General features: G+C 38.4%; 1 protein-coding gene across 1 annotated transcript in view; it reads left to right on the plus strand.

Moving 5' to 3' along the window:
• Nucleotides 1-6,386, plus strand: part of LOC122742188 (spermatid perinuclear RNA binding protein) — a 136,766-nt gene extending 130,380 nt beyond the window's left edge. The window contains 2 exon segments of the mRNA XM_043986254.1: nt 2,404-2,448; nt 5,861-6,386. Coding sequence (XP_043842189.1) covers nt 2,404-2,448; nt 5,861-5,937 — 122 coding nt within the window. The 3' untranslated portion in view covers nt 5,938-6,386.
• The last annotated feature ends 20,773 nt before the right edge of the window (nt 6,387-27,159 follow it).

Below are 27,159 nucleotides of genomic sequence, written 5' to 3' on the forward strand. Positions count from 1 at the left end.
ATTCTTAAAATTGTGGCAGTTGCAATTGGACATATTTCACATGTGAGCTAACTAGAGTAGGTGATGTATGTATGTCCTTTCTCATCTTTTTTTTTAGTGAGGCAATTGGGGTTAAGTGACTTGCCCAGGGTCACACAGCTAGTAAGTGTTAAGTGTCTGAGGCCGGATTTGAACTCAGGCACTCCTGACTCCAGGGCTGGTGTGCCACCTAGCTGCCCCTATCCTTTCTCATCTTGACACTTCCATTTATGTAGCTTTATCTAGCCATTATCTTTGAGGAACTATTGTTTTTCATTATTAGATAACTGTTGGGGATCACATTTCCTCCTAAAAAGGAGCTGACAGCATTTTTTTGAGGGAAGTGAGAGTAGGGCCTGAGTTTATCTTCATCTGTAAAATGAGTGGTTGGATTAGATGGCCTTAAAGAAGGTCCCTTCCAGTTTTAGATCTGTGGTTTTATACAGTTAATAAGTATCAGGAAAATGATTTTAGCTTAGACCCATGGTCTCCCAAGTCCTCAGAACAGAGTTTGTCATCTTTTCCTATAGCTCGGTTAATTTTTCCTTCTGCCCTGGTTTGTTTGTTTTTTAAGAGCTTCATAATGGAAGCTGGCATACTTTGAATAGTATCTTCATTGACTGCCATGCCAACGTAATGGAAAATAACTACATAGTAATTGATGTATAATGTATTTACCAGAGTTGATATTTTAAACTTTTAAAGCTAGACTTTCTCTTGTTAAAGTTATTTTGTTTCTTCTGACTTTTTTTTCTCATGCTTACCATTCATGTTCACTGCTTGAGTGAGCCTATGGTGAAGAGATGTCCCTTTTAATAATAAATTTATATAGCACTTTTTGATAAACCAGTCTAACATAGGATTCATTTGATTTCCACAACTACCTTGTTCAACTGCCTGCCTTACTATTATTACTGGTATTTATGGATGAGGAATCTTTTCCCCTAACATTGAAATGACTCTCCCAAGGTCTTAAAGTAGAGCCATTATTGAAATTCAGGTTCACTGAGTCTAAGATCTGTAGTTTCCTTTTCCATGATGTTTTTCCATATTATAAAATTAGGAAATAGAATGACTTAGCCTAAAGACCTTGGGTAAAGTCTGTGGTGTAGAGGCAAAAGCTTTAACTTGAGGTGAGAAGACCTGAGTTAGTATCAGTCAGTGATGTGATCTTAGAAAAGTAATTTCATCTGCTCTTTTAATACATGTGTGATAAAACCTGTGTGACCTTGGATAAGTCAGTTTCTTTCTCAGCCTCAATTTCTCCATCTGTCAAAATGAGAAGATTATATTGTCATCTCTCAAGTTCCTTCTTGTTCTCTATCCCCTAATCTTTTCTGATGTTTTATCATCTCTGATTCAGGAATAATAAAACCATGTCCAGCCCCTCTCCCAGAGTCAGATGAGAAATAGATGTGAATGGGCTTCTGTAAATATCAGCTACCATTATTTTTCCTTTCTCTAGATTTAAATTCACTGAGTAATTCATTTTTAGTTTCCTTGTATCAGTGGTATACTTGCTGTTGTCCTTCACAGGTACTTACAAGTGAATATTGGTTTTCTTGAGACCCTAAATAGAAGTTTATAGACTATAATTAGCTCTACTATTTATTTTGCTGATCTTTGACTTAATAAGAGAGCCTAGCATGGTGTAAGGAGTCCTGTACCTGGAGAAAGAAGACATGGGATATAAGCCCAGTTCTGTCACAGATTGTACATGGCATGGACCATTAGCACTCTAAGGGCTCTTCCAGGGATAGAGAGAGAACAGTATGGTGAAAATTTGAATTTGAGCTGTAAGACAGGAGTTCAGTTTTTGATTGCTCCTTTGGGCAGATAATTAAACCCCTTTGGACTTGAGGTTCCTTATATGTAAAATGACATGGTTGGACTGGACTATATGATCTCTAAAGGTCCTTTTTGGTTCTAAATCTTATTGTGTAGTCCAACCCAATCATTTTAATAGATGAAGAAGCTGGGATTTAGAGATGGGATGTGATTGTTGTGACCTTAGAGAGTGTAAATGGCAGATCTAGTTAGGACTCATACTAGGGTCTCTGGGCAAATCATTTTTGTTCTCTAACTCTTAATTTCCCCAACTGCTAAAATGGGTGTGATAATCATTGTTCTTTCTCCATCCCAGGTATATGGTCAAGCATTTTGATTTGTAACCTGTACATAGAGGGGTGAGAATCAATACTATTACAGATATTTTTCTCAGGTCCCTTCTAGCTCTGACATGTTTTAAAGATACTTCAACCTTTAAGGATCATTGCAACTCTGATGTTTTGTGTTTTAGTGGACTCGCTAGCCCATTTTTTGAGTGTTTAGTGCAGGTGTTTTAATTTTTCAAGCCTTGATCTTTTATCTCATTGTTTGCTCTAGGTTACGGCACACCCTATGGCTATAGCACAGCTGCTCCAGCCTATGGTATGTACAACCTCTTACTGAACTCTGCCATTCCTGACTCTATCCCAGCAGTTCAAACTCCAGTTTGATTTCAGGGTTCGTATCAATTAACTAGAGGGACCCTAAGAAACTCAATTAGTATGGTGACCACACTAAAATTCACTCTGAACAATGCCATAACCTTGTGGTTCTTGGTTTGGTTGGAGTAGCTTCCTTCCTTTGTTGCTTTTCCTGGTTGTTGAAGGACTGCTTGTCTAACTGCCTGTTTTCTTACCATATTGAATTTGACTATTTTAAGGAGTTCTCCTTACAGCCAATTTATACTCCATTCAAAGACAACCTAAGGGCCACAAGCATTATCTGATATAGGGTTGAATTTTGGGGATGTGCAAATTAGATAGGCTGTTCTCAGTTGTAGTTAACAGTAATTAGCAATAACACTGAACCTTGCTGTTAAGAGTTAGGGATGTACAATAAATATCATATAGCAAAAGTATCCATCCCTTCACTTCCACATGTGTTGCCTTGGGAATTCATTGCTCTACAATCTAAACTGGGAATTAAATCCCAGTATAGATTAAAGGGCTAGAGAATAGGGTGATAGTATAGTGTAGTGGAAGTCATTCTGTCTTGGGAGCCAAGGACGCTCAGATTTTAAAATCTGGCTCTTAACTAAATCATCCTCTGACACGGGACAAGTCAGTTTTGCTTTCTGGGCTTTAGTTTCCTCATCTGTCAAATGAGGCAATTGGACTCGATGGTTTTTAAGGTCCTTTCTAACTCTCAATAATCTTACTGACTGGCTGTACTAAAGAGAACCTGGCAGTTCTAGGGAAGATTTCAGATGGTTGGATGGAATCTTCTCGCACCACTGAGTGAGCAGTAGAAAGACTCCAATAGCCAATCATGAGTTTGTCCACCTGGCTCTTTTGGTAACTTTGAATGAGGTTTATGTGGTAATGGAGGCAGAACGTTTTGGAGTCAGTAATATGGTCACACACATTTGCCCTGATTTGTTCTCCTTGTTCCTGGAGAGTGAGACAGAGAAAGAGAGTGAAAATATGTAGAAGTGAATAGTGTATTTAGGGTGACAGGAAAAAATCTCTAGAAGCCATCTTAAGTAATATCCTTATCTTGGAGCTATTCCTTCTATACTCTCTCATTGCATATACCAGTTTTATATTTTTGACTTTAAACTACTGTCAAATGGAAACTTTGCTTATTAATCCTGTTATAATTGTCATAGGAGGTTGTATTAGCATATATTCCTAATAAAATGAAAGACTTGCATCCTGGCAGGATATTGTAAAGCCAAAGTGAATTTTAGATGTTCCTTCAGTCATCAGTTATCATTTTGCCACACATTATACATAGTGAAAAGGTCTTGGGGGCAGCTAGATGGTGCAGTGGATAAAACATTGGCCCTGGATTCAGGAGGACCTGAGTTCAAATTTGGCTTCAGACACTTGACACCTACTAGCTGTGTGACTCTGGGCAAGTCACCTAACTCTATTGCCCTGTGCAAAAAAAAAAAGAAAGAAAAAAAAAAAAGGTCTTAGAGTCAGAAGATTGGGGTTTGAGTTCTGGTTCTAGTTATAACTATCTCAATTTTGTCATCTGTAAAATGGGAATAATAACAGTAATGATGATGGTGATGATAAAATGACTGACCTTAAAGAGTTGTGAGGATAATACTTACCAAGTGAATTGCTAACTCTTGTAAGGATCAAATGAGATACATGTAGATGAATTTTTGCTTTCCTAGAGCTCTTTCTAATAAAAATTTTAACATTCAATATTTCATTTTGATAAACATTTATTTGGTATATTATGTATAGAGCCCTGTGATAACTGCTTCATATTTTTAAGATTCCTGTTCTCATTCTCCTATTTCCTGCCAAATTAGGGTATGTAATAAGTATTTTTTTGGAGTTTTTTCCTTGCCTTATACCATATTGCTGGTTCAAGGGCAGAACAAATTATAACATAGATAAATGAGAAAAGGTGATTAGGGTACAGAAATTAATATACTAAATTCATGGATTCTCTTTTTACAGTTAAAAATTCTGTAGTTCTCTCTAAATTTAAATTTTTGAATCTCATTGTCTGTCTGGTTTAAAATTTTCTTCTATTTATGCTCTGCTGGAAATTAGAAGTAGTAATTAATGAGAACAGAAAGTTTCAAAATTAAATGTATTCATTCTCATTTGATCCTTGTAATACCCTTGCAAAATCAGGGCAAGTAATCTTACTCCATTTTACAGATGATCAAATTGAGTTTAGAGAGGGTAAGTAATTTGCCCTATGTTATTGGTAAGCGGTAGAGCCTAGTACTTGACTCTAGATCTTTGTACTCTTAAACCAGTCATATAAAGACAAACTGAATGATTACCACTTAGTATAGGGATAGTACATACTTTTTTATACCAGTAGCATCTTGTGTCCAAACTACATTCCTGTTTCCTTCCAGTTGCTCTTTACCTAATCACTATTCTCTGTCCTCTGTTAACACCGTGCTTCTGTCCATATAGAACCTGACTTGCAAATGTTCCCATCCTCTTTGTCCCATATAACTGACTTCAAAATTGTGTGATATTAGATGCCCCCATTTTTCCACATAAAGAGTTTTTTGTTTTTTTTAAAGAAATGTTCTTGTGATGCAAAACTACTTAAATGGCGCTTTCTTTTGGCTGTAAGGGAAACATGTCTTTTGGCCTTTGTAAAGCTGTTGCATGTTGGGAAACGTTCCTCTGATCATCTGGTGCTCTGAAAATACCTGCTGTTGCTGCTTTGTGATTTCTATATAGGTTAAATCTGAGCGAACAGAAATAGGAGCCGATTTTCAAACCCTATCTGAGTATGCAGAAGTTTGCGAGGCCACAAGAACTGATTTAATCATGAAATTCAGCAAGCCATAAATCTTTCCAGATTTGCCATGCCAATATTGCCATTATATTGCCCCCACTTGTGTTAAGAATTCTATTGCTTGGGGCTTTATTTCAGTATTTTCCCAGTTGGCTGATCCCCAGAGAGCAGAGTTGGGCTTGACTTTAACAATTTATTTTGGTTTCATTAAACACACCACCAAACTTTTGAGAAAAACCATTTGTATTTTGAAAGTCATTTCCGAATTGCAACCCAAAGGTATTGCCCTTGATCTTTGGTTATTCATAGTAAGATCACTTACCTAAGTGTTTTGGGAGAGGGGGGAGAAAGGGGTAGATAAGAGCCTTCCTAAAGCAGTTTTTGTCAGGCAAAGTATCATACATAACAAAAGAATAATTGGTGATGCCAATTGCTGGACCTTTCTTGAAACCAAATGCATTGACTGACTAATCTGGAAAGGGATAATAATATTACTGTTAAGACTTTTTAACCTGATTTTTGGATTGTTAAACTCATTTGGAGTCCTCTCCGTTTCTTCTCTCTGTAGGTTTACCCAAGAGAATGGTTCTGTTGCCCGTTATGAAATTCCCAACCTATCCAGTTCCCCACTACTCATTCTTTTAGCAAATGGCTGAAGCTAATTCCTATTGATTGAGCAACAATCCAGTCCAGTCCCGAATATTAGAAGAGAGAACAAGCCTTTTTATCCGGTTTCCTTTGAACATATAACTTGCGCAAAAATGATTTGTAAAGAACATCTTTTCCTACTTTTGATTTTTTGATTTTAACAAATGCAAATTTAGTTCTCTAAAACTTGAAAAAAGTATACATATACCTTCCATTCCCTCACCCCCCCCCAAAAAAAAACCCCACAAAAAACAAACCACCCAGTTCTGTGAAACGTTACCTCATTTTCCGATAATAACTTATACCAGCCCTTCTGTTCTAGGGAAAAACTAGCCGCTCAAACTTTGTTTTAAATGAAGTCTCAGATTATGTAAAATTAAATTTGTGAAGGATGTATAGACTATAAAACAAGGATCACAAATAAACTGTTTTTGTTGTAACACAGAGTAATGCCTGGTTCCTGATGCAGTCATCTATTCTTGGCCCAGGGTTAACTCATTCAGGCTGCAACAATTTATTTATTTATTTAGTGTGAGAGAAGCTTAATTTAATTTCCAATTCTGTAAATACTACGGTGTGTAATCAGGCCAGTGAAATTGGGGTTTGGTATAGTGTTTTAGCTTATTTTTTATATTTACCATCTGAGCATACTTACAACTTCGTAGGGCTTAAAAATGAAGGCCATAGTCATAACTCAGTGCTTCATAATTTAGAAGGGTAGAGATGGACCCTCACACCTGTAAGCAGATTGCCAAAATAAACAACTAAAAAAAGATGGTGTTAATGGTAGATAAACCCTTAAATTTTGTGAGCCTACTGTGGACCAGGGACTAATACCCTCTTCCTCTTAACTCAATCTGAGTTCAAGACTAATTCTGTAAACAGGATTGCTTTTAAATGTGGATATTGCCCAGAGATGAGAGTTGGGAGGCAGCAAGGAGAAGAAATGTAATGGGTTTTGAGTTCAAGGCAGCTTGTTACAATGGAAAGAGCCCTGAACTAGGAGTCAGGAGCCTTGGATTCCAGTCATGGCTCTGTCATTTAATGTGTTTCCTTGGGCAAGTCCTTTACCCTTTTTAGTCTTCAGTTTCTGGCTCTGTCAAATGAAGGGTGGACTAGACCATCTCGAAGGTCCCTTCCATTTCTAACAATCACTGAACCATAAAAGATGACAAATCAGGCAATCAGCCCTCTTGTTCTTGTGGCCTTCACTCTGTAAGTTCACTTCTGGGACTTTACAGGCAGAGCTGATTAGCAATTTTCCTTGGATTCCATGAAGGGGTTTCCTTTTTTCCACTTTAATTCTTGGAGATCAAAGCAGCAACAAGGTCCCCATGAAAACTTGCTATTCAGTTGTCCCAATTCTTGTTGAGTGCTGCTGTGGAAAGTGACAGATTTCAGCCATGGGTCAGCATTTCTTCTCAGGCTAAGTATTTGAGCTGATGCAAAGGAGCTGGGTCGGGGTGGCAGCCTTGAGGACACTCTCCTTCAGTAGATGGTCACAATGGGAAAGCTCATGCTACTGGGACTAGAAAAGTAATGGTTTGTTTGATTTAAGAAACTCACCCCCTCATGAAGCCAAGAGTTTGGGCCTCTGAGGCCTTCAAACCTGGTGGCATCTCAGGAATGGGTTGATCATCTTCATGTATTCCCCATTCTTCAGAGTTGGCTGTTGTGGACTTCTAAGATCTGTAAGAATGAGGTTTTCTTCCGCACTCAAATGGTTGATTTATACACATGAAAGATTTTTGATGTGTATGATGGTAGGAAGTACATGATAGGATATTGGGTCATTACCATTTAATGAAAATATTTTACTCTCAGTAGCATAGAGCCTTTGGAATATGTATAAAATCTAAAAGCCTGCCCTTTCTCTGTCTTCACTAGGTGTGAGTGATACTTTAATCAAACATATCATTTTTGATGAAAATGGACCACAAGGGGGTCATTTCAAAGGGGAGTTTTAACCATGGTTTTGATCTTATTCTGCTGACCTATGGATGAAATAAAGCCATCACTGAGAAGAAAAAGCATGGCTGGTAGCATCCAGTTTTTAAAAATTAATCATCCATTAGAATTATGTCTTCTCTTTCATTTTGGAGTCCTACTAATAATTGATGTCTGCAGTTACACTGTTATTTGAAATTGACCGCCCAGTTATTTAAAATTGACCATCAAATTTGAGTTCCAAGTTCTAATCTCTAGAAAATTCTTTGACATAGCTCACTTGGTGTACTTACCAGAGCCCTCTACAACTCCAAGAAAGGGAGCTGTGCTCTTTTCCAACATGATGGCAGTCATTTCAAACGATTTCTACTGAGTCCATTCTCCTTTCTCTTTCTTCCTTCCTTTCTTTTTTTTCCTTCCTTTCTTTTTAAAAATTTTGTTGTTTGTTGGGAGTTACTAACCACATTGTAAACTTGCCCAGTTGCCGCATTACTTTACATTTCTCTGCTTTTACTGAAAATGAATGAGCTGTCAGTTTCCTGGTAGAAGTGATAACCCTTGTGCAAGTTCGAACTTTTGAGAGACCATGATGAGTTCAAAGTGTCCTCTTCCTCCCTCCCTCCATTTTGTAATGAAAATTCCACTTACAGCTGAAAGAGCAGAGAAATCTAAATGGAGCCCTTGGCTCCATCAAACTGCTGGAATTAACCGGAAATTTTCTCTACTCTTTTCCCTGTTGTAGGTGGTTTTTTCATTGACAGCCCCTATTGTCAGCCTCTGAGCGTCGCACCTTTTATTATACACTTGGGCCCTCAAGATTTCTTCTCTGACTTCTAGAACCATCAGGTTGTGTGGCTCCAAATGACTATTTCTCTGTCTTGATCTTGAGAGCAAATGTGACTTAATGCAGCTTTCAAATCCACAGCTTGGGTATCTTCCTTTTGAAAGTGCTGACTTGACATGAACTCAGATCTTTTGACGGAAGAGCAATACTTTGACTCAAAGCCATTGGGGGGGGGGGTCCTCTTTCCTCTTTTGGGAAACTCAGCAATAGATGTATATACAATACTTCTTATATCCTTGTAGCTTAGTTTCAAGTTAGGAAGTTACAGACTTATGTAGAATTTGTAGCTAATCTGTGAGCTCCTGAGCCTGTTAACCTCTGCTGGTTTTTGTTTGTTTTTTGTTTTTTTATTTTTTATTTTTTTGTGTGTGTTTTTTAAAGTTTTTTCTCACAGAAACCGAAGAGTTGAATTCCTAACTGCGTAAGTTAGCACCAACAATTCAACAAACATTTGACAAGTGCCTACTTGCTGTGTGCAAAGCACTATGCTAGGCACTTGGGGGAGGTGGGAATTTGATAAGTAACATTTAGTCCCTACCCTAAGGGAATTTTCTGGGCTAGTGGGGTGGGGTAGGGTGTGGTAGAAGGGATCTTGTTATTTCTTAGTCCAAAGCAGGTATCTTTCTTGAAGCCATTTCCCCTGCATGTTGGACAAACCTATGTATGGTATTCAGCAGGTATCACTTGAGTCTGCTAGAACTCAGGCAATGACTTGTTTCTCACCCAGAGTAACTTGGTCCTTCAGATTCTGAGGATCACAGAACCTCACAACCTAACAATACATTGCAATTCCAGGGAAAATGATACAGGAAGGTTTATGGTTACTTCTAGGGTAAGAGAAGTCATTCCTCAGTTAGGTCTGGAGTTGTGGTCATCTGTACCTGACAAAATGAGCTAGCTGCCAGGCTTCGTTGGCTATAAGATGAGAAAACTTTCCAGGAGATTTTTCCGGGGGAACAATTGTACAAATACTTGAAGATCATAACCTAGTTATTGACATTACAAATGGCAGAAGCACTGAGGAAATACCTTTTGTTGTATTTCACTCACATACTGGTATTGGCCCCTCTCTGTGTTGCAGGTTAATACTTTTAAGCAGTTTTCAGCCTGTTTCTTTATAACTCTTTATTCGTGTTCTCCTTGGACCTTCGTAGCCATAGACACTTGTATAAAATAGGCTGAAATGTAGTGGCTAAGCTGTGATCTCAGTATAAAAAGGTAAGACCTTTTCTTTTCTGATTAAAGAGAAAATGCAACATTATAAAGTTAACTTACACTCACTTGCATCTATGACAATCATACAGGATGCACTTATTAATCCATTAGGTCTTAGAGATGTCCGATCTTTGTAAATGTCATGGTCTGAATGTGTGATATTTAACTTTTGCTTTTAAAGACATGCAGAGTTATTTTCTTCTGAAGATAGATAAATTCCCTGTTGCTGGGGATGTGTGTATGTACATATGTATGTCTACATATGGAAAAGTGTGTATTCACCTAAATATAAATATATAGAAAGCAATACATGTGCATATACACACATAGTAGTATGTTTGTGTATTCACACACAAATGTAAAGTGTGTGCATATCCACACACAAACATGCATGTGACACACGTGCATCTATACATGTATATATGTAAGTAAAATGTGTGCACCTGCACATATATCAAATATGTATATACATGTCTATGTATACAATGTATGTTTATAGTTACATATATGTGTCCTAAATAAATATATATACATATATGTACCCAAAGTGTGTGTATATGCATGCATTTGTATTTCGTGTATGTGTGTGTGTTTATATGAGCATTTGTATCCAAAGTTTTGTGTGTACATGTGCATATATACGAAATGTACATGTGAATGTACATACATATATGTATAATGTGCATGTTAATTAGGTACATGTATGTACACACCTTTAAAAAGAATTGTGAGGTGGTAAGAGCAAGCCCATCTTCCAGTGGTTTCTAACATCAGAGCACCATTTAGTATCTGCATCCCGCCATTTTGAAAACTGGAAGGTCAGCATTGGTGCTCAGAACTGTCCCCTTTCTCTCCTTATATGTAGTACCACATTTATATACACTAAGGCTCAAATAGCCAGTTTCTTAGGGGGCAACCAGTTCTTCAAAGAATGAAAATCCACATTCCCCATTGCCTGTACCTGTATAGTCAGAGTAGTAAGATACCCTCAATAAAAGCTATAGAAAAAACAAGAAGTTCTAGATCCTGAATGTAAAGCCAATTTTGGAAGACTTTGACTGAGTCAGATGACTCATGCTATTGGCCATGTTGGCTTTGCTGAGACTTAGAATAAATAAAATCCATTCTGTGAAACCACCTAGATTTAAGACAGAGAAATTTGTCTTAATTTTGATGATATGTTTTCCATTTCAATAAACTAGCTTGGTCTTAATTAAAAAATCTGGGGATTAGACCAGATGTTTTAATAAGTTTTTTTTTTTTTAATTTCAAGCATTTTTTGTGGATTAGCAGTTGAAATGTATTTGATATGTATAGAATAAAATGAACTTATGTTTTATATTTGCTTCTAAGTAGCAATTTTATTTCTATTATAAATCGTAAAGTTGCTGGGACAACTTTTTTTTTCTTACAGAATCTTACATTTTATATGGCTTTGAAATTCAGGGTAGTTTCTTATCCTAGCATAAGTTTGGGACAGCTGGGTAAGAGACTTAATATTTCCTTATAATAAACATTGGTCTGCATGATATCTGACCACAGCAGATTCTGGGGCAGCTTTTTAATTGATTGATCATGAAGTGCAAAAGAAATTAGCATTTTGGAAACACTTCTCTGTTAAAACATGCTTACCATGGGTAAATTGACACTTCTTTTTTGTTGATTGTATTGATGTGATTATTTTGCATGCCCCTAGTCTTTGAGAAATCTAATATTATAGTAGTTATTAAAGATACTACCATACTCATGTTTAGTCTCCAGGTCATTAGTAAATCAAGAACATAAAGTTCACTGGTCTAAATGTGTTATATGGTTTTAAGATCATAAAACCACCACTGATAAAAATGGACAAGAGTCCAAGTCTGGGAAATTATTATAAAATCACTTAGCAATATGACATTCTTAAGAGACATAAGACCACGTTAGTGCATTCTCTGACCATGTTTTTTTGGTATTAGGAAATAAAGTGCATTGAGGAGTTGAGAATTACATCTGTTAGGAAGGAGATTACCCTGTAGGCTCCTTCTGGCTTTAGGATTTGATGATTTTTTTCCCCTTTGCCCTCTTAATACTCATGATGTGCAGACATTTATCTCTGTTGAGATTTTCCCAAATGTGATGCAGATTAGGAATTAGGCCTCTCGGGTAAGTTGAAGACAGTGCTGAACTGGATATTTTCATTTGATGCATCTAGCAAGAAGAAGTAGGTAGACCTGCCATGGAAAATTGAATAGAGATTCAAAACCACAATGTTGAAAAATGTTCACACTAAAAATCCTTGCTTAGATGAATAATGTCTTCCTAAAAATTTCCCTTTCATCTTCTCGGTATGATTTTTCAAGATGAGTCTCTTGAATTCAGAACCTTCATTTGAAAAGATGGCCATCTTGGCATTGGCCACAGGCTCCTTAGTAGAATGGAGGTTGGAGGTTAAATAGTATTGCAGTTTATTTCTCACTGTAATAGATCCTCCTTTTTCACTGCTCATGTAAAGGGTTTTTTACCAGCAATTTTATTTAAACAGAATTTAACAGCTGTCTTCTTTCTCTATAAACAGGTTGCCTTTTAGTGGCCTTTCTTCTTGATTGCTAAATACGTTATGGATATAAAGCAACTGAGTTTTACCCAAAGACCCCACTAAATGCTATTTTCCCAGGATGTATTCCTCATAATGGCTCACAACATTTCACTTGTTAATTATATTTTATTTTCCTTTGATGGAGTGAGTACAAATTTAATAGTGATCCTAGAAAGTCTTGCAGGAATTGTTTATTTTTGAGAGAGATGGAATGAGCGAAAAAGAGAAGATGTGAAAGGAGAGAGACAGACAGAGAAAGACAACATCTTTGAAGGGTACAAATTAATTATAGTATTCTTCATGTTTATTTGTTAAAGAGAATGCATTTTAAATTGGCCTTTTAGTATCATAGTCTTTGAAATTTAATTCTGCCTCCTCATTTTAACAGAAAATGGAAGTAGGGCCTAAGGAGGTTATGTGACTTGCTTAATGTCATACACAGGTAATAAGTGGGTAAATGGTGCTGCCAAGATTCAAAACACATCTTTTTCTTTTAAAGCCAGTGTTTTGTCATCTCTCTCATGCTGTCTTCCTGTGGTTCTGCTGATCTCCCCTCTCTGGTGCTTTGAATCAGAAAAGGAACATGAGACCAGGCCGTCCTGGTCCTTAGGCTTTAGTTGAGAGTAGCATAATCTGATTTTCCCTGGGAACAGTGAGATTAGTTGAGGGTCCCATGGAGTGCATTGACAAACTCAGAACAGATATTGTCTGGTTCTTAGAATTTATGTTCTAATGCTTAAACTTGCAGAATCAATAGGTTTGGGTATAGATGTTTTAACCAGTGATTCCTTTTATTCTAACTTCATCCAGAGAAAAGGTACTCGAAGTAGAAATTTCAAGGTGTATACAGCAACAAAAGTGAATTTCTTGAATTTGGCCAATTCATTTTACTAATAGGAGCTAATAATGACCTTTTTGGCTTCCAGCCTTATTAGAGGAGCAGCTTAAAATAGTGCTTTAGCTTTCATGTGGGAGCAAGGCTAACCTTCTCATACTTGGCACCAGAAAGCAGAATTAGTACCAGTGGGTAGAAGTTTGAGAAAAACATTTTGACTCAAAATATGAGGAATTGTTTCCTAACAGTTGGTACTGTTAAAAAGTGTATTGGACTGTTTGGGGGCTATTGTGTTCCTCATCACTGAAGAGCTGTCCTCAAAAAGAATTTGGACAAATAGCTATTGAAAATGTTATGGGGATTTCTTCTCAGGTACAGGTTAGACTAGATGACGTTTGGGATTTCAATGCTAAAATTAATTGATTTAATGAATTAGATTAGTTCAGTTTTACTGTATTGTATGAAGTTGGCAATCAAAGCCATGTGCTGTTCAGTTGTTTCAGTCATGTCCAACTCTTTGAGACCCCATTTGGGATTTTCTTGGCATAGATACTAGAGTGGTTTGCCATTTCCTTTTCTTGCTCATTTTGCAGATGAAGAAACTGAGGCCAAGTGACTTGCTTAGGGTCACTTAGCTACTAAGTGTCAGGCCAGATTTGAACTCAGGAAGATGTCTTCCTGACTCTAGGCTCGATAGTATCTGCTTTACCACCTAGCTGCCCAAGCTATGTGTTAGGCTCAAAATACATCTTTCACCTAAAGAATCTCAGAATATATTTGTGTTTGGAAAGACTTATTGAGAAAATGATAAGGACTGGGCAGGGATGTTCATAAACCCTGAAACTGGGTTTTGAAGAACCCTAATTTAACTGGGTACTTATGAACAGCTGGAACACCCTATACTGTTTTTAAAAAATAATTCAGTGTAAATGTGTTTTTAGAAATTAAATTGTCTTCATATTGATGGAGTATACTGGAAACAGCAATGGATTTGAAGTCAGAGGATTCAGATTCTCAAATTATACCTCTGCAACTTAGTTTTTTAGTACCTGTGTAACCTTAGGTAAAGTCACTTACCTCTCTGAGCTCTGTTTACCTCATTTGTGAAATGAGGGGATTGGACTGTGTGACCTCTGAGGCCTCTTCCTGCTCTAAATCTATGATCTTATCAACCTCTTGGTGCTAGTAGGTCTGGTGCTAATGTGCTTTGAGAATAATATTTATTCCATTGAGAGGTTATAACAATAACAACAAAAACCAAAGAATCAGTGGAAAATAAATGCTGAGAATGCTTATTGGATTAGATTTGGAACTCTTTTGTTCATGAGTTAATTCTGATATGACATTTGAACAAGGGACCAACCTTAATGTATGTTAAGTGCTTACATGTTGGATTTCAAGAGAAAAAAACTGCTTTTTTAAAAAGAAGTGAATTCTTTGTCACTAGAAGTGTTCAAGTTGTGCCTAGGTGGTGACTTGTCACCAGTGCTATAGAGGGAATTTATTTTTCAGGCAGCGAGTGGGCTGGATTAAATATATTTCAGTAAACAGCAAGGCATTGTGCCAAGAGATGGGGATACAAAGACAATTGAAACAATCTCTTCAAGAAGTTTACAGAATATGGTGAGGAGAGAGGGGAGATGATATATAGACAAAAATAAGTACAGTACAAGATAATTTGAGAGGAGAGAGCACTCACAATTGTGGAAATGCAGGAACACTTCACTTGAGGAGAGGTAGAGGCTGAGCTCAATCTTGAAGGAACATAAAGGTTCTGGCTGTTAGAAATAAGGAGAGAGTGCATTCCAGGCATAGAGTGCAGCTTGCTGTGTTATAGTCTGTAAGGGGTGTGTTTTGAGAGTTTTACCTTTACACATTTGTTTATGATTTTCATGAATTCCTGATGACTTAGCATGCAATCAATCTTGTATAAGTTCCATAACAGCTTGATAAATATATTTTATAATATTCCCTTTTATAAATTTCACTAAATCTATCAAAGCCATTCTCCCCATCCCCCACCATTCAATTCAAGTCTGTAATTTCCAGCTTGTTTGTTTTTCTATTGAATTTCTCAGTCTCTAACAGGAACATTGGTTAAAACTTGCATCTTAACTATCTACATATTTTTTAAAATTTCAGTTAGGTTTTCTTTTAAGACCTTGATGGCTGTGCCATTTGGCACATATATTTAATATTGGAACAGTTTTCTTATCTTTAATCAGAATATAGTTCCCCATCTTATTTATTTTGATGGTATATGTTTGCACTTATCCAAAATTAGTATTGCAGTTGCTGGGGTGTTTTTGTTTTGGATCTATCCGACATTTACTTTTACTTTTACTTCATCTCTTCTCTGGATATAAATATAAATCCTTGTGCTTTGATGTATTTTAAATACTTTGTTTTGCAGTTCTCTCTTTATTGGTGAACTTATCCCGTTAAAGTTCAAGGTTATATTTTTAAAGTTGGCCTTCCCTCCATTTGATCCTGTTAATAATTTCATTTTTTTCCCTTAACACAAGATACTATATTGCCCATTTTTTTAGATAGTTCATTCTTGCCATTTATACTTCCATACATAGACAAACATTTTATTTTTCTAATCATCCAGTCTTAATCATCATTCCTTTCTATCCAGACATAACCAGTAGAAGACAAATCCCAGGATTCTTTAATGATGTCATTTTTTTTTCAGTGAATAGAAAATTATCTGTCCCCCCTTTCTACCTCCTCCTCTTTGAAAAAGAAAGAAAAACAAAATACTTGTAAGTTATGGCATTTCCCATGTCCCAAAACTATATTTCTCAATATGCACCCCGAGTCCATTATCTTTCAGGAAGTGTGTAGCATGTTTCATTTTATGACAAAATTTTGAATTTCTTGTTTTGTTTTACTTATCCTTCCCTGAAACTTATTTAAGCATGGCTTAGGTGTCACCCATTCTCTCACCTCATTTGGGTTTCCTGAATTCAAGAAATAATATTTCATATTTCATTTCTACCTTTTCCCTATTCTCTTAGCAGACAACTTGTGCGTTTTCAATAAGGGGAGGCCTGAGATACAGTGTTGATTTGACTGAATAGCTAGTAGATAGGTTTGGCTCAATTGTGTCAGACATTAAGGGAAAAAATATAAAATAAGGCTGGAAGAGTAGTTTGGACCTAGATTGTGGAGAGTTTTCCGTGGCAGGCTAAGGAGTTTGTATTTTATAATAGAAGCAGAAGGGAGCTACCAAAGGTTTTTGAGCAAGTGACTGTTGTAATTAGACTTGTGCTATAGGTGGCTAAGATTGTTTTGGCAGCTGTGGGGAGGGTGGTTTGATGGATGGCAGATGATCAGAGAGCAACAAAGTTTTTTTAGTACCTGTTTAGTGAAGAGGATTGTATTTGGATAATAAAAAGTAAAGGCAATACAGTTCCTACTTTCCTGCAATGCATAGCAAAGTGGAGGATATGCCTCAACTACACATAAATATGACATGGTTTTACATTAAAAGTGTATTGGAGGGCAGCTAGGTGGCGCAGTGGATAGAGCACCGGCCCTGGAGTCAGGAGGACCTGAGTTCAAATCTGGCCTCAGACACTTGACACTAGCTGTGTGACCTTGGGCAAGTCACTTAATCCCCATTGCCTCACCAAAGAAAAAAGAAAAAGAAAAGTGTATTGGAGCATTAGAAAACAACTTAAGAGGTCTAAAGGGAAGGGCCATTATTTTCTGGTCAGGGCAGGCCACCTGAAAGAGATGGCATTTGATTTTGGCTTTGAAGGATTAGTAGAAGGAGAGGAAAGGAGGAAATTCCAGGAATAGGGCACATAGATGGGCGAGCCCAGGCCATGTTTCAGGGGTAAACAGCTCTTGAGTTGGTAGCGGGAGAGAGTGTGGAAGGAATTGGAATACGTTAATGCTGGAAAGCTTGGGTGGCACCAGATTATGGAACACCTTGAATGTCAGGCAAAGGAGTTGGATTATTAAGCAAGAGAGAGCCATTGAAGATTTTTACCAAGAAAATGACATTCCCAGGCCAATAGAGGCATTTTGTGAAGAATAGGTTAGATTGGAAGAGTAAGGAAAGTGTGGAGGTAAGAGGACATCTAAGAAAATGTATGCCCTGCCAAGTGCAGGTGCTGTTCCCTTTATTGTTCTGTTTGGCAGATCTAGTTGACTTGGCATTTGTCCTGCAAAGTCAAGGCATGTTTCCTGTGATAGAGTCCCTCTAATATGTAAAGACCAGCCTCTGCATCTGGAGAAATCAACAAAAAACCCAAACAAACAAATAAATTCTCCCAAGTCAACAATTTAGTTTTAGGGTAAGTAACCCTTTATTGGTTATTATATAGCCAAGAAGAGATAAATAAAGGAAACCCACAGAAATTGCAATCCTCCTTGATGAAATAGGGCAGCACCATGTCTTTCTGTATGGGTTTTGTTTTTTTTAAGAGGTCAGGTGGAGCCTCTTGAGCTTTCCAACAGTTTGAACCATTCAGCAGTGATTGGGTAGTAAGAACCTTGTTGTCACAGAAGGTCTCTAAATGAAGTCTTCAGGGATGTTGTTGAGGGGAATTATATGATCCTAGAATTTAGAGTCAGAAGGAATCTTAATGGTATTCTAGTTGAATCCCTTCGTTTTACAAATGAGGAAATCGAGAGGAAATGATTTGTCTAAAGTCACAAGATAGCAAATTGCAGAGATAGGATTTGAACCCAATGCCCTTTACATTAGGTTAATGTTTTAAGTAGTGGTTGCTATACCTAACTTTTATGGTCTTTTCCATGTCTGATTATATGATAAATTGGACCCTTTTTTGGTATATGGCTGGACTGGAGTTTCCTCAGAGATTAGGTACAGTGTAAATTTCCCAGACAAATTAAGTGTAAAATGAAGATGCAGAAAGCCAGGATTGAAAATGGAAAGGCAAAGACTTTTAAGTTAAGAGTTGAGTCAGGGATCTTGCAGAGAGAGCTTGGGTAACAAGATGAAACAGTGGATCGAAGCCAGATAAGCAAAAATAGGTACAGTGTTTTGGGGAAAGGAAGACCTTGAATCAGAGAAGGAAGCTTCTTAGCATTATTTCTGCTGTCGCAGGATGACTGAGTTTCAAGGGTTTGGTTGGCGTACAATCTGAACTTGTCAGGCATGCTATAGAGGAGATTCAGGTGTAATGTGAGTGGTACCAATGTAACGAAATTGTATCTGAGGCCCTTTCTAACTCTGAAATTGAACAATTCTATGGTTTCTCTGCTTGAGACTTAAGCGTAAAGGCCAAGAATAAATGATCCTTCTTAACATGTTCCTGGGATATTAAGCACTGGTACTGCAAACAAGTTTTAAAAAGAACGACTGAGACCAAATGACTTGAAGCAGAGAGAAATTTGTTACACTGAACCTTTTGCCGGGAGGGAGGAGAAGGTCCATAATACCAATGAGAAGACAGTGTTCTTGAGATCTAGCATGCCTTTCTTAGACCTTATTGGAGTGTACCTTCATTCAGCAAGCACATATTCAGTTTCTATTATGAATGTACTCTGCTCTTGGCTAGTTGCTGTGTTTGTATCTCTTTGGGAGGGGGGAAGGTAGGAAAAAGGCATAGGCCCTACTTGAGGGAAAAGGTGGCATAATGCAAAAGAAAGAAAACTTGGAGTGGAAAGCAAGAGACCTGGCTTCTCCTCCTATCCTATCAGCATCACCACCCTACCACTGGGTGATTCCTCAAGGGGGGCTGCCTTTTCTTGAGTTCTTATTCTAACATTCTAAGATTCTTCCTAGCCCTATTAGTCTCTCATTCTTGTGGCCTAGTGCCTCTAGCTTTCTAACTATCTCGTCTATCTCTAAATCTATGATTCTAATTACATGGCCATAGTAAATTGGGTCAGTGCATTAAATAAAGATTCCTGTAGTTATCCTCATGCTGAGAACTGAAGAATCTTGTCCACAGCTAGCTTTTTTCATTGCCCATAATAATGAGTTAGGTAGAAGACACCCACTATTTCCTTTCTCCATGATTAAGCCACTTGAAATTTCTAGGTTGCAGTCTATTCACCAGTTCATTCAGTTTAATCTGCATTTCTTCCTAGGGCTCAGAGGAGTTGGGGAGGAAGTAATAGGAAAAGCCTATACCCTCCTAATTTTTGAGAGAGGGGAAAAAGATGTACCTTATAGTCAAAAGTTGTTAGTGCTGGAAGTAATCTTAGGACATAAAATGTTAGACTATAGAACAATAGGATGTTTAGAATTAAAAAGGACCCTAGAACAGAGAATGTCAGAATTGAAAAAGGCCTTAGAAATAAGCTCATCTCCATTTTTTAGGTGGGGAAACTGAGGTCCAACAAACTTTTTTTTTTTATATGCCAACAAACTCTTAAGGGACATATCACCTATTTGGGATAACATTAACTTTTTGTAGCTTGCAAAAAAGGCCTTTCGGTTAATAGTGAGAGGGTTGGTACTGTCAGATCCATTAGATCAGATTTCACCTCCCAGCTTCCCTGATGCATTGGGCTAGCTCACACATCACACTATTTATGGTAAATTACAGTTGGGTGTTAGCACTCCTGCTTTTTCTTTCTAAACAACTTTGCTCATTTCTCCCCCCACAGATGACTGGAGTTGGATGAACTCTGTATCTGGATGACAACCTCATTAACCATGCATGAGAGAGATTTTAAAATCATAGGGTGGTGGTGTTTTTCTTTAGGGGGAAGAATAGATTCTGTGACATTGCCTTCCATGTTGCTAGCAGATTCCTTACTTTGGGCCACAGGCAGTGTAGAGATCACCTAGGAAGCCCTGTACTTAAGTTGAAAAAACTGCTGCATAAATACATGGGTGATGGAGGGGATTGGGGAGGGTTTGTTGTGTGGTTTGAAGCAGTTTATGGCAAACTAGTAAGTTTTGACAGTATTTTTGTCAAATTGATAGCTCAGAGGAATGCAGAGCCATAGTATATAGCTGGATTTCAGGAAGGCCCTTTGACAAAGTCCTTCATAGTATACTTGTGGACAAGATGTCAAGATGTGGATCATTAAATGGATCTGAAATTGATTGAATGACAGGACGCAATAGTGAAGTGGTGATATGGTATTAGTGGCAAGAATACTAGATTTGAAGTTGTAGGTTCCGACACAGGCATTGTGTCAATCAGGGCAGGTCACTTAATCTCTTTGGACCCCATTTTCTTCTGTAAAATCAAGAGTTTGGATTAGGTAATCCCTGAGGTTCCTCTTAGGTCTCTAGTGGAGTATCCCATGGCTGGTAAAGAAAAAGAAATTAAATTTGTCTTTGGAGGGTGCATGACCACTTGTTTGTAACTAAAGAATCTTTTCTATGGCTAGCTAGAGGGTATTCCTTGTCAGGTACAGGCTGAATTGGATAGCTCTGAGAGTCTGTGAGTAGATAGATATGTCCCGGCCCTCCAGTATCAGGGTGAAAGTCTTCTCAAAGTTTTTGGTTTTTCTGGATATTCCCAATAGATGTGGATGTGTCATACGAGTAAGAAATTTCTAGAACATTCATTCATTCAACATGCCTGCACCTTGGCCTGGTGGGAAATTTAAGTGGGGAGAGCCCAATCATGGTAAGGTAGTAGAAAAAAGCCACACCAGGCTCTGTATCAGTTCATTGGTATTATTTTTGAACAAATCGTTACTTTACATTTCATCTCTTTCTTCCAACTCTGGCTTTCTGTTGTAGTTTTCAATGATCTTGATTTCTAGTTTTTAACAGTATGTCTCTTGTGCTTCATCTCTTGCTTAATCTCTCTGAAACACACAATTTGCTTTTTAAAAAATGTACACATGCACTTGAGTGTGGAGACAGCACACAGACACACACACACTCTCAGGTCTCGGATGTCAGGAACCTTTCTAGTTGTTAGGCAAATGATCATACCCTAGAAGGTTTGAGGAGAGAAGAGGAGGGTAGAGGAAAGTTTTGGAGATGAATTCTCCACAAGTAAATATTGGTGCTTTTTGGGGAGTGTCAGGAAAGGTAACAACTACCCCCAACAATAATGCAGGACCTTGTGAAGTGGCCTTACTTGTTGGAGTTCTTGTTCCCATAAAGATATCATTGTATTTGGGGGTGTTTGGTGGAATAGAATTAGAAGGAGTGATCAGAAGGCATTCACTGAACTACTGAAAGAAGGATTTCCTATACTCTGTCCTAAGAATTCTAGGCCTCCTAACTATTAAGAGAAAGTTCACTTCTTCCTTTGGAAAACCAGTTTGCATCCTCATCCATGCTGATAGTCAGGAGGTTCTGCTTTAACTTGGCCATAAATAATTTATGCTTCAAGGGTTTGTTTTTCTTTTCCCTGTGCAAATGGAGAACAGCTGGCCATGATTATTTTTATATAACATTTTTGTCATAGGTGTGAAAACTTCTTAGACTGTATCTTTTCAAAGTAATTTATCTTAAAGTATGGTGTGAATTTCACCAATTCTTGAATTTCTGAACCATTAGAACTATCCCTTAGAACAGGAAATGTTAGAATATGGAGGATTATAGCTAAAAGGGACTTCAGAGTTGAAAGGAACCTGAGAGATCATTGAGTCCCAAGTTTCCTTTTCCTGGGAGTTATAGAGAAAAATGACTTGCCCAAGACAGTGCAGCTAGTACATGATTTTTGAGTTGGATCTTCCTTTCCACTTTTTCAGCCTTTTGCGATAAGTTTTCTTTAATATAACATAGTGGAAAGAACATTGGATTGGAAGGGTTAGAGGAGTGATGTTCAAACTGTGATTCTTTTGTTTATAGGTTCTTTATTATACCTTTATGACCTTGGGCAAATCACTTTTTTTCTTGGCCTCAGTTTTCTCATTTGTAAAGTGAGGTTGGAAAAAATCATTTCTAAGGTCCCTTCTGACTGCAGTAGCAGTTCAGGATTCTGAGGGGCACTAATCATCAGGCTGAAGATTAGCTGGTCGGTTTGCCCTGTTTTCCTCTCTAGGGTCAGCCTTAACGTAGTCTGTCCTTCAAAATCTAGATAATTTCTGGTGTCATCCCACAATTTAGTTCTGAGACCATGTCCTTCTCTCCCCACCTTCCCCCAACCCTCCAAACGGGGAGAAAAGCCTGCTTTGTTTGAAATCAGGGGAAACCAGCCCTTCCTTGTGGGGATGAGGGTGTAGGGACACACACACATGAAATATTGGCTGTGCTGCTTGCGTCCCTTACTTAGCCATTGTAAAGTTAGTTTCCAGTTCTTGAATCATTCCTGGATTCTTATCTGGAGCCTGACCTCAGCTTGATTTCCAGATCCCTTTTAGATGCTGACATCATCTCTATAGTCTTTTTCACTTCTTGGTGTTTTTGTTTACATACTTCATGTTATGTGGTACTTATGTGATCAGAGAAAGTCACTTAACCTCTCTAGGCCTTTTTTTTTTTTAACTATCATTTTTTGGTTAGATCATATTCTCTTAAGATGTTCCCTCTAGATCTGACACTGTACTTCCATTTTAAAAGGTCCTTTCTATCTCTAAATCCTTGGTATTTTGTGACAACCTTGGAAGGTTTTTAGGGCAGGTAATGTTAGCCCCATTTTACAGATGGAAAAAGGAAGGGAGGCTATTATCTTAAACTGAAGAAAGTAGGATGGGCCATATGAACAATGAGTCCTAAGAACTCTCTGGATGATTGCTGAGGTCTTTTCCAGGGCTGAGGTTCTTTAATTTTATAAGGTTTTTAAGAGTGTTAGCGTCCATGGTGCTTTATCATCCTTTCAGCTTTCTAGCAGATAGGATGAGCTTTATTGCCTCAGCTGCAGAGAGAGTTCACAGTACTCATTTCATATGAAAGTTTCTTGGTGAACCTGGAACCATTGGTTTGACTGGGTCCAGTGAGCTGATGTTCTTTCAACCTCAAAACCCAAGTTAAATTCTGTGTTCTGTGGTCCCTTCCAGCTCTCCCATTATGTTGGTTTTTGTTTCGTTTTTTTTGTTTTTGTGGGGCAGTGAGGGTTAAGTGACTTTCCCAGGGTCACACAGCTAGCAAGTATCAAGTGTCTGAGGCCTGATTTGAACTCAGGTCCTCCTGAATCCAGGGCCAGTGCTTTATTTACTGTGTCACCTAGCTGCCCCACCCCCATTGTGTTTTTAAAGATCCAGAAAGTTCTAACACTTTGTTTTATGGTCCCTTCTAGTTCCGATACTCTGTGTTGTTCTGACATTCTGACTCAATGAAATTCAACACTTAGATTTTTTTTTAACCTCTTTGCTGGTAGCATCCGTAACTGTAGCCACAGGTAAAGAAGAATTATAATGTATTAACACTGCACTGTTAAGCACAGAGAAAAATCCCTATTAGATCACAAGCTACAGCTTTCTCAGTTGGCCATTCTTGTGTGAGATGTCGCTGAGTTATTGTAATCTATTTTTTCAAAAGTACTTTGTTTCTTTGAATATGAAATTGTAAATATTGTAATTTGTGGTGGAAAATCATTTGGCAATAACCTTCATTGTTTGCACTGCTGAAAAAGAAAAAACCAACACACACCAGCTGAGGTGTAATCGCAGTAATTTAATATCTGATTGTACTTTGGGAATTGCTTGTACCATGGGATTTTTAACCTGGGTTAATGGACTTTATGGCTCCCAACTATGACTGTGAATTTGACTCCAATGCTGTTTTGTACCAGACCCTGCCCCTCCTCCTTACAGACCTGTATATTCCTCTGGCCCACCTGCTTTTATGCTGAGGTTCCTCAGTGTAGTGGGGCCTCTTGGGAGGTGCCTATTCAGGGGGGCATGGAGCCTTGGCTCTGTTTCTCCTCCATTCCTGCCCTGCGTTCTCTGCCATAGACTGTCCTTTGGTTCTGCTGTTGTCTTTGTAACACCCTGCCGTATTGTTTCCTTTACTTAACTCTAAATAAAAGCTTCTGGCTTAAAAAAAAAAAAAAAGGAAAGAAAATTGGGTGAGTTATTTCATCAAGAACTGTATTTTCAAAAAAACCTGTGAAAAATCATGATATTGGAGGTCCTTTCCAATTCTGAATTTCTTCAGTTCTAAAAATAATAGCAGCTGCCATTTTGATAGGGCTTTGTGGTTTTACAGAATGCTCTCCTTATCACATGCCTTTGAGGTAGACAGAAGGTTATCCCCACTTCACAAAGGACGGCACTGAGGCTCAGGGGGGGAAATGACTTGCCAAAGTTAAGAAGAGGCAATTTATGGATTCACATCTAGGTCTCCTCTGATTTTTCTAGGACTTTACCCTCAATCATATATTTAAATGAGCCTTAGATTTTAGAGTCAGAAGACTTGGCAATGGGTTCTTTCTGCTATCTTATAGCTGTATGATCTTGGACTAGTCACTTTAAGCTCCTTGAACCTATTTTCTTATCTTTAAAAATTGGGAACACTACTTTTCAAGTGTTGTGATCTGGGAATGCATACAGTTCAGTGGAGATTTATCAAGCACCCACTGTTTAAGGCACTGTGCCAGACACCTTCAAGCACTATTGATATTATTATATCACATTGCCTCTTTACTCTAAAATCCAAGCCTCCTTGTTTTGTCTTGGTGTTTCCCTTGGAAACATCCCTTAATTTGTAAATTTGAGTACTTCGTTTTTCCGTTCTAGGCATTAATGGTTTTATAACAAAAGAGTTGACACAATCTGTAAGGCTCCTTTCAGTTCTAATGTTGCATTATCTTAAAATCATAAAGGGCTGATTTCCCCTGGTGAGGCCTGGGGTATCTACACAAGGCAGAAACTAGTGATTGGTATAAATCGAAAGGGCTGTCAGAGGGACAAGGGCTCTTTTACCCATTGCTACTCTTTTGTTTTTGCAAAAAAAATTTCCCTTGTTTGAGAGCTGCCCTGTGCACCTCCTTATTCTCCACCCCTAACCTGTTTTGGTTGACATTTAGGGAACTTGCTATGTGATAGAAAATGATTCATAGGCTCTTTGAGCTTGTCCTACACTTTCCCACCTCCAGGCTGGGTCTTTAGGCTCATGGGATGTCTCTGCAAGTGCATTCTGATAGAGAATTCATGGAATCGGGAGGCCCGGATTCCAATCCCTGTTTTCCTGGATTAATTTGGGCAAGTTCCTTTCCTTCTCTGTGTTCTCATATCATGCAGGTGTGGAGGCATGACTAAGTACTAAGCAGCAGTGTGAAAGTTGCAGAAGATGGATTTCAATTTAGGAAAAACTGGCAACAGAACTTTCTAAATCAACAAACATTTATTAATCTCTGTGCCAGGCAGTGTGCGCAATTCCAGGGATAAAAAAGCAAAAGCAGAAATAACCCCTGCCCTCAAGGAATTTTCATTCTAATGTGAGAGATAGCATAGATACACCAATGTGCAAGGTAAATACAGAATGGAGGGTAGGTCATGTCAAAGGGCATGGTACTAGCTTAGTAGGCTCAAGAAAGGTCTAGAGAGGGCAGCTAGGTGGCGCAGAGGATAGAGCACTGGCCCTGGAGTCAGGAGTACCTGAGTTCAAATCCAGCCTCAGACACTTAACACTCACTAGCTGTGTGACCCTGGGCAAGTCACTTAACCCCAATTGCCTCACTAAAAAAAAAAAAAAGAAAAAGGAAAGGTCTAGAGAAGGTAGGTGTTGCTTGACATTCCAGGCCTTGAGACCAGCCCATACAAAAAAAGCCAGGAGGTGGGGTAACGATTTTGAGAAACAGAATGTAGGCCTGCATGGTTGGATTGGATAGTTGTGTAAAGGGGAAGAGAATATATAACAAGATGGCAAAGATAGGAAGGGGAAAGTTGGTGACGAACTTGAAATGCTAAAGGGCATTATATTTGTTCTAGATGTCATAGGGAGTCACTGGCATTTGTTGAGCCAGGGGAAGTGATATGGTCAGATTCACTTTTTAGGAAAAAATCATTTTGGCAGCTGTGTGGAGAGAGGATGGATGGGAGTGGGGAAGGACTAGAGCAAGGGTCAACAAACTAGGGTCGGGGGCAATCCTCCCAGCATCCTTTTACCCCTGCAAGCTAAGAATGGTTTTTAAATTTTAAAATACAGTAAAACTTGGAGATGTCAAAATCATTCTTAATTCGCAGACTAAGACTGAATTTGACCCTCTGGCTATAGTTTGCTGACCACTGGCCCAATAGTCCCAGTGAGGGGTGATGTGATGACAGAAGTAAGTAAGTTGTGCGAGTGGAAAAAGGAAATATGTGAGAGCTGTTGTAATGAGAGACAAGATAAGGTTTGGCAGCTGATTGGATACTTGGGCGGGGCGGGGGGGGGGCACTGGAGTTTTGAACCTGGGTGACTAGAAGGATGACAGTGCTCTTGAAAGTACGCATCGGGAAGTTGAGGGGAGAGAGGAGAGGTTTGGGGTAAGGAGAATCAGTTCTGTTTTCAGTATGTCAAGTTTGAAAACCTTAAGAACATCCTTTTTGAAATGTCCAACAGGCAATTTGTGAATCAGAATAGGACCAGATAAAGAGTTGGGAATTGTCTGCATAGAAAGAATAATTGTATCCCAGGGAGCTGATGTGGGGTGGGGGGGGGGGGGGGTGGGGGGGGCAGAGACAGACAGACAGATGGCAAGGGGTGGGGTAGGAGGCATCCTCACACCTTAGGTGTGAAATGGATGTAGATGGAGCAGAAGAGCTTTAGAAGTGGTCTGCCAGGCAGGTAGGGACCTGTGATATAGCTGAGTCACAAAACCCCAAAGAGACATGTAGGGAGAAGGTCGCATGGAGCGCATTCTCTTTTCAGTCGGAGGCTGCGTAAACATTTGTTTGAGGTATCAGTGACTGCTGAAATTCTTTCAATTCAGAACTGAAGGTTCCTAAGGTCCATTCCAGCTGTCAGCCCAT

The sequence above is a fragment of the Dromiciops gliroides genome, chromosome 2 (assembly GCF_019393635.1).
Source record: "Dromiciops gliroides isolate mDroGli1 chromosome 2, mDroGli1.pri, whole genome shotgun sequence".
In the NCBI taxonomy this organism is placed as follows: domain Eukaryota; kingdom Metazoa; phylum Chordata; class Mammalia; order Microbiotheria; family Microbiotheriidae; genus Dromiciops; species Dromiciops gliroides.